At 58.4% G+C, this 7,342-nt stretch overlaps 1 protein-coding gene across 1 annotated transcript; it reads right to left on the bottom strand.

Annotated features, from left to right (window-relative positions):
- Positions 1-653: 653 nt before the first annotated feature.
- On the bottom strand, positions 654-7,340 carry LSM7 (LSM7 homolog, U6 small nuclear RNA and mRNA degradation associated). The gene is made up of 4 exons (XM_007994685.3): positions 7,276-7,340; positions 7,102-7,192; positions 3,513-3,584; positions 654-945 (listed from the first exon to the last, which is right to left on the bottom strand). The coding sequence occupies exons 1-4, from the start codon at positions 7,279-7,281 to the stop codon at positions 803-805; spliced, it is 312 nt and encodes a 103-aa protein (XP_007992876.1). The 5' UTR covers positions 7,282-7,340; the 3' UTR covers positions 654-802.
- Between the last annotated feature and the right edge of the window lie 2 nt (positions 7,341-7,342).

The raw sequence follows: 7,342 nt of genomic DNA, 5'->3' as shown, positions 1-7,342 counted from the left end.
CACCCCACCCTCCTGATACACCCACCTCCTGATACACCCACCCTCCTGATGCACCCCACCCTCCTGATACACCCACCCTCCTGATACACCCACCCTCCTGATACACCCCACCCTCCTGATACACCCACCCTCCTGATACACCCACCCTCCTGATGCACCCACCCTCCTGATGCACCCACCTCCTGATGCACCCACCCTCCTGATACACCCCACCCTCCTGATACACCCCACCCTCCTGATGCACCGACACTCCTGATGCACCCACCTCCTGATACACCCACCCTCCTGATACACCCCACCCTCCTGATACACCCACCTCCTGATGCACCCACCCTCCTGATGCACCCCAGCCTCCTGATACACCCACCCTCCTGATGCACCCCACCCTCCTGATGTACCCCAGCCTCCTGATGCACCTGGCTCCTGCTGTCTCAGGGGTTGGCCTGGGGTTCCACAAGCCCCTAATCAGACTGAGGCTCCTGACTTGCCTGTCCCGGCCTTGCCTGTGCCTGCCTTGGTCACCTGTGAACCCTCACCCCCAGGAGGGACCATGGCTGGTATCTGATGAGCTCCAGGGTCTGAGTCCAATCTCCAGGAATCCAGGTTTCCTCAGAATGTCAAGGGAAAAGCAAGATTCCAGGGCTCAGACACAATGAGGTTTGCAGTTTTATTAAGAAAACAAAAATTCAACCTATACAAAAAGGAAAGCACTTCCATTCCAGCAGGCGGCACCGTAGTGGGAGCGGCGGCCAAGTCTGTGGGGAACCGAGCTGCTCCGGCCTGTCCTGCAGCCCTGGCCCGGCTAGGCGTCCTGCTGCTGGATGAAGGGGTTGGGGATGGCCTCCATGCCGTCCTGCGGGCAGATCAGCACCACAGACGTGCCCCGGCACACCACGAGGCCTAGTTGCCGGGTGTCCTCCGTGAGCTTGTACTGGTCATCAGGGTCTGGGAAGGAGCAGACAGAGAGGGCTGAGGGAGCTCCAGGAGGCCTCTGAGAATTCCCACCGACACAAGACCCTTGCTCCGCCCTCCCCACCTGCACCCTGCGGGTGCCATGAGCATGCAGGGACCTCAGAGGGGGTGCACTCTGTGGGGCAGGTCCCCGGCTCCCATGGCTCAGACCCACAGCCCCTAGAGACCAGCGACAGCTCCACAGACAGCAGCCACAGCCTGCCCTCACTCCACAAACCACAGGAACAGGGAGGCCTGGGCGACAGCCGGCTACCCTGGGTCTCGGAGCTCACTGGAGCCCAGGCACCAGGGCCGGGGACCAGGTTATCAGATGGCCAGCCAGAATACAGGCACCCCGGGCCTCCTGGTCTCTGCAGGGTTCCTGGAACCCTAGGGGGCCAATATTCACCCTATAAGAGGCTGGGGGCTGGGCGCGGTGGCTCACGCCTGTAATCCCAGCACTATGGGAGGCCGAGGCGGGTGGATCACGAGGTCAGGAGATTCAAGACCATCCTGGCTAACACGGTGAAACCCCATCTCTACTAAAAATACAAAAAAATTGGCTGGGTGCAGTGGCTCAAGTCTGTAATCCCAGCACTTTGGGAGGCCGAGACGGACGGATCACGAGGTCAGGAGATCGAGACCATCCTGGCTAACACGGTGAAACCCCATCTCTACTAAAAAATACAGAAAAACAGCCAGGTGAGGTGGCGGGCGCCTGTAGTCCCAGTTACTTGGGAGGCTGAGGCAGGAGCATGGTGTAAACCCAGGAGGTGGAGCTTGCAGTGAGCTGAGATCCGGCCACTGCACTCCAGCCTGGGCGACAGAGCTAGACTCCGTCTCAGAAAAAAAAAAAAAAAAAGAGGCTGGGCTGGGTGCAGTGGCTCATGCCTCTAATACCAGCACTTTGGGAGGCTGAGGTGGGCAGATCACGAGGTCAAGAGATTGAGACCATCCTGGCCAACATGGTGAAACTTGGCCTCTACTAAAAATATAACAAATTAGCTGAGTGTGGTGGCGGGCGCTTGTAGTCCCAGCTACTCGGGAGGCTGAGGCAGGAGAATCACTTGAACCCAGGAGACGGAGATTACAGTGAGCTGAGATGGCGCCACTGCACTCCAGCCTGGTGACAGTGAGATACTGTCTCAAAAAAAAAAAAAAAGAAGAGGCTGTTCATGTGGGCTGGCACCCCAGGGAAGCACCAGCAAGCCCAAGACAAGCTCTGAAGAGGCTGACGGCGATGAAAACTCCTCACTACTGTGGTGGTGTGGTGGTGGGGGCATGGGAGAACCACAGGGCCCAGGTTGTTAACATTTTTGTTTTAGAGACCAGGTCTTGCTCTGTCGCTCAGGCTGGAGTGCAGTAGCGTCATCTCAGCGCACAGCCCCAACCTCCTGGGCTCAAGCAACCCTCCTGCCTTCGCCTCCCGAGTAGCTGGGGCCACAGGCACAGGCACCGTCATGCCTGGCTAATTCATTTTTTTTTGTTTTTTTGTAAAGACAGGGTCCCACTATGTTGCCCAGGCTGGTGTCAAATTCCTGGGCTCAAGTGATCCTCCTGTCCTGGCCTCCCAAAGTGCAGGGATTACAGGCATGAGCTACCGTGGCCAGCTCCAAGAATAAATCTTGTGTCAGTATCAATGGGTCCGAGGGGTAAGACCGTCTCTTTCTAAGTCCTGGCCTCCCCCCGATGCCTTGGCTGGGCTGGGGACTTGCAGCAGGAGCTTCTGGAGGGGAGAGTCTAAGGACCTGGCGGCCTCACTGGGGAGGGGAGCGAGCAGGGGCAGGGAAATGAGGGAGGGTTCTCTGGGGAGGAGATGGGGGCCCTGCGTTCAAAGTGGGAATTAACAAGGCAGAAGAGGAGAGGGGCCCGAGAGGGGTCCCACAGCATGCTTGCTCTCCCACAGCAAGGCTGCTCTCGGCTGGGCGCCACAGCTCACACCTGGAACCCCAGCACTTTGGGAGGCTGAAGCAGGGGGATGGCGTGAGCCCAGGAGTTCCAGACCAGCCTGGGCAACACAGTGAGACCTCAGCTTATCTCTTTTTTTTTTGAGACGGAGTCTCACTCTGTTACTCAGGCTGGAGTGCAGTTGCACCATCTTGGCTCACTGCAGCTTCCGCCTCCCGGGTTCAAGCGATTCTCCTGCCTCAGCCTCCTGAGCAGCTGGGATTACAGGTGTAAGCCACCGTGCCCGGCCCCTCGCGACACCAGTTTAACAAAAACTAAAATAATACAACATTTAAAAAGGCTGTCCTCTAACTGTGCCGGGAGCATTTTAAGTGCCCTGTCAGTATATAGAGACCAGTGGGGAAGCTCCCCCGTCTCTCCAGGCCCCACAACAATGGAGTTTCCAGCTTTGTGAGGACGTCCAGGACCGGTGAGCGCTCAGCCCGTCCATTGGCCACCACAAGGCTTCACATTGGTGACTCAGAGTGAGGTTTTGTGGGTTTCAGAGAGGAAGAACCAGCAGGCAGCCCCATGGCCGCCTCCCTTGCCCTGCTGCCCCCTCACCCCACTGCCCTCCTCATCCCACTGCCTGCCTTGGCTGCCGCCCCACTCACCTCGCATGTACTCAATGGTGCCGTCCAGCACAAGGTTGAGGAGTGGGTCGAAGCCCTTCAGGATTCCACTGGCTTGGAGAAATCACCGGGGGAGAGAAATGAGAAAGCATGAGATCCGTCCTGGGTACAGGCCCTGCCCACGTGGCCCAGGCATGCGGCTCACTGCTCCAGGGATGGAGGATTGAGGGTGCGGGAGGGCTCCCGGGAGGGGCTGGTGACAGGCGCCTCCAGAGTGACCCCCACCATGGGCAGCCGACTGTGTCTGCAGGGGGCCAGAGGGCAAACACTTCTGGCCGTGTGGGCCACAGGGTGCCGGCCACAGCTGCTGGCTTGGGCTGCCTGGGTGGAAGCAGCTTCGGTGATGAGTCCATGTGTGGCTGAACCGTGGCCAGTCAGCTCTACACACAGGCACTGAAATGGGAATTTCATATCATTTCCACATCGTGAGACAGTCTTCTTTTGATCCCTTTCCAGCTATTTAAAAGTCATAAAAACAATTCTCAGCTCAAAAGCAGTAGCAAAACAGGCAGCGGCACATGCATGCGGTGGAACCACCAGCCGGGAAGAGGAGCGAGGCTGGCGCAGGCCACGGTGTGGATGTGCCTGAGGACGCGCCTGAGGACGTCACGCTCGGTGAGAGACGCCAGTCACAGAAGGCCGCGCAGCGTGTGATTCCGTTTCTATGAAAGGTCCAGGACAGGCCAATCCACAGAGACAGGGAGGCGACAGGCAGTGACAGCTGATGGGGACAGGGCTTCCTCTAGGGGAGACAGAGTGCTCTGCTGTGACAGCGGTGATGACTGCGCTGCCGGACCCGTGCTGGGGCCCTCAGTGAGTTCATGGAATACAGAAGAACAAATCCCAGCCCTGCGGCTCAGGGCTTGCGGGGAGCGGGCAAGAGAGATGCTCTGAGACCCGGGTGCAAAGGCTTTGGGGGCTGAGGCGGTTGCTGTGGCTTCTCTCTCCACGCTGCCTGCCCCACCCCCCAAGCCTCGCCGCCTTAGGTCACAACTTGCCACCTTGGGTTAGGGCTCTCTGACCCGGTGGTGACCTCTGCCATCTGATCCTGCTCCGCAGTGTCTGGTAACACTGAGAAGGGTGAAGGGGGAGCTGCGTGTCCTCAGCAGAGGCCAGCCCACCCTCCCTGCCTGGGACTCCCCTCCCCTCCCCGGCAGGCTCCTCCAGCCCAGGCCCAGGAGCGGTTCCACCTCTGCGCTCACTGAGGGGCGTCCCACAGCCACCCCCTCCCTACCCTCCTTCTTACCCCTGTCATCTTTCAGGTGCTTCCTCCAGACACCAACCCACACCCCTTAGGGTGCTGCCCTCTGCATGCCCCCCACCAATCTCAGGAAGCAGGCACCACAGGCATTATTCTGCCCGCTTGTCTCCTCCCAAGGCAGGGCCGTGAGCCTGTACTACGACCCTTAGGCGAACGTGGCCCGCCGCTCATCGCTGTAGTCAAAGTTTCACTGGCCCACTACCACACTCGCCCACTCAGGCGCTGACCAGGGCGGCTCTCCTGCTTTGCGGGCATAGCTCACTGGTTGTGACAGAGACCATCTGGGCTGCAAAGCTGAAGATATTTGCTGTCTGGCCTTCTACAGAGAAGGTCCGCCCGCCTGCATATAGGCTTCAGCCCCTACCTCCACGGCTCCCTCTCTCTGCGCTCAAGTCCCTCCCCTGCAAAATGAAACTCGTCACCTATGAGATGGGGTCAGACGCAGCTGTTCAGGTCCTTGGCACCAGCCTGACCAGTGAGCCAGCCCTCCTCACCGGGACAGATGCGAGCACTGAGGTAGGTAGGCCTCTAACCAAGGTTCCCCTCCCCGGGGTGTGGGCTCGGGCCTGTGACTCCGGCAGGACATGATGTCACTCCTGCACTTAGGTTATGTGGCGACGACAAGGAACTTTGCAGCTGTTTGAGCCCCTGAACCAGCTGACTTTGAGCTAATCTAGAGGGAAACACCCTGGGTGGGCCTGACTGCATCAGGTGAGTCCTTCAGGGACCAAACTCTTTCTCTGCTGTGTGCGTGCGTGCGTGTGTGTGATTTATTTATTTATTTTTAGATGGAGTCTCACTCTGTCTCCCAGACTGGAATGCAGTGGTGTGATCTCGGCTCACTGAAAACTCTGCCTCCAGGGCGATTCTCCTGCCTCAGCCTCCCAAGTAGCTGGGATTACAGGCATGAGCCACCAGGCTTGGTTAATTTTATATTTTTAGTAGAGATGGGGTTTCTCCATGTTGGCCAGGCTGGTCTCGAACTCCTGACCTCAGGTGATCTACCCGCCTCAGCCTCCCAAAGTGCTGGGGTTACAGGCGTGAGTCCCCGCGCCCCGCCAAGAGCTGCAGCATGCATCACCAGCCCACTGCCTGTGGGAATGCTTCCTGCCCTCTGAGAGCTCGCCCTGTCTTCACTAGATTCCATGGAAGAGTCGCAGGCAGAGGCAAGCATCAGGTTAACATGCATGAAACTGCAAAGGGTGACAGGTGCTACCAGGATCCTAGAACGATGGGGCCTGATCCCCAGGCTCAGGGGGGGCTTCCCAGAGCAAGCGCCTGCGGAACTTGTGCTTTTGCCCCCTTTGCAGTCATGAGCCTCGATGCCTTAATCAGAAGTATGGATTTGGATTTTACTCCAGAACAACGGGGAGCCTCAGAGGTTTTCAGCAAGGAGCAAGAGGCCTCCATTTCTTTTTCATTAGGTGCCTCTGGCTGCTGAGTGGAGACTGATCTTAGTAGCTGTGATTCCCAACCCGAGGGTCGGGGGGGGGGAGGGCGGTCCTGTCCCCAGAGAACACTAAGCAACGTCTGAGGCTATTTAAGTTGTCACAACTTGGTGGAGGCCAGGGATGCTGCTCAGCACCCTGCAGTGCCCCAGGACGGCCCCACTCCAGAGAATCCGGCCCCAAATGTGTCCACACTATTGTGCCGGAGAGACCTTGACTTAGGGGGAGGAAGAACAGAAGCTGGGAGATCTGTGGGGATCTGGGGCAGTCCTTGGACATACAAGATTTCGGGAGGCCAAGCTGGAAATCCCAATACCGGCTGCGCCACTGTGACTTTGGGTTACGTTTGTTTCCCGCTCCTTGCCCCAGTTTCCCCGCCTGCAAAATGGCCATACCAGTTCCTACCTCCCGGCGTAATTCGGAAGCCTGCACAAGGTAGTCGGCGTCAAGCGTGTAAAGAGGCGCCTCTGCGGCGGCTCACGCCTGTCATCCCAGCACTTTGGGAGGCCGAGGCGGGCGAATCACTTGAGGTCAGAAGTTTGAGACCAGCCTGGCCAACATGGTGAAACCCCGTCTCTACTAGAAATACAAAAATTAGCCAGGAGTGGTGGCGCCTGTAGCCCCAGCCACGCAGGAGGCTGAGGCAGGAGAATCGCTTGAACCCGGGAGGTGGAGGTTGCAGTGAGCTGAGATCGCACCACTTGCACTCCAGCCCGGGCGACAGAGCGAGACTGCGTCTCAAAATAAATACATAAATAAAAATAAATAAAAGAGGCGCCTCTGCATGCATCCTCATCACCTCTGTTGCTGAGTTTATTTTAAAATTTTAAAGCGGGGGTGCCGACGGCGGGAGCCTCCTCACCTTCGCGTCCTCCCTGGAACTTCACCCGGATCGTCTTGTCGATGTACTTGGACAAGTCCAAGATGCTCTCCTTTTTCTTCTTCTCCTTATCCTGCGGGGAAAGCAGAGCGCATGAGGCCTGGAGCACGGCCCGAGCCCCACGCCCCCCGGCTCCGGACTCCGCCGCGCGCTCACCGCCATCTTGTCGCGCCGTGCGGCTCTTCGCAGACACCGCCCCGTGCCCTTTGACCTCCCCCCACGC

The sequence above is a fragment of the Chlorocebus sabaeus genome, chromosome 6, assembly GCF_047675955.1.
Source record: "Chlorocebus sabaeus isolate Y175 chromosome 6, mChlSab1.0.hap1, whole genome shotgun sequence".
In the NCBI taxonomy this organism is placed as follows: Eukaryota; Metazoa; Chordata; class Mammalia; order Primates; family Cercopithecidae; genus Chlorocebus; species Chlorocebus sabaeus.
The sequence above is the reverse complement of the archived record's forward strand: the minus strand, read 5'-3'. Positions and strand labels throughout refer to the sequence as shown.

Bases quoted from the DNA above. Each gene is read 5' to 3' on its own strand.
- LSM7 (XM_007994685.3), bottom strand. The intron at 3,585-7,101 runs GTGAGGAGGCTC...GATTTCTCCAAG, and splicing joins GTTCCAGGGAGGACGCGAAG to CCAGTGGAATCCTGAAGGGC. The intron at 946-3,512 runs GTGAGTGGGGCG...GCTCCTTCCCAG, and splicing joins CACCATTGAGTACATGCGAG to ACCCTGATGACCAGTACAAG.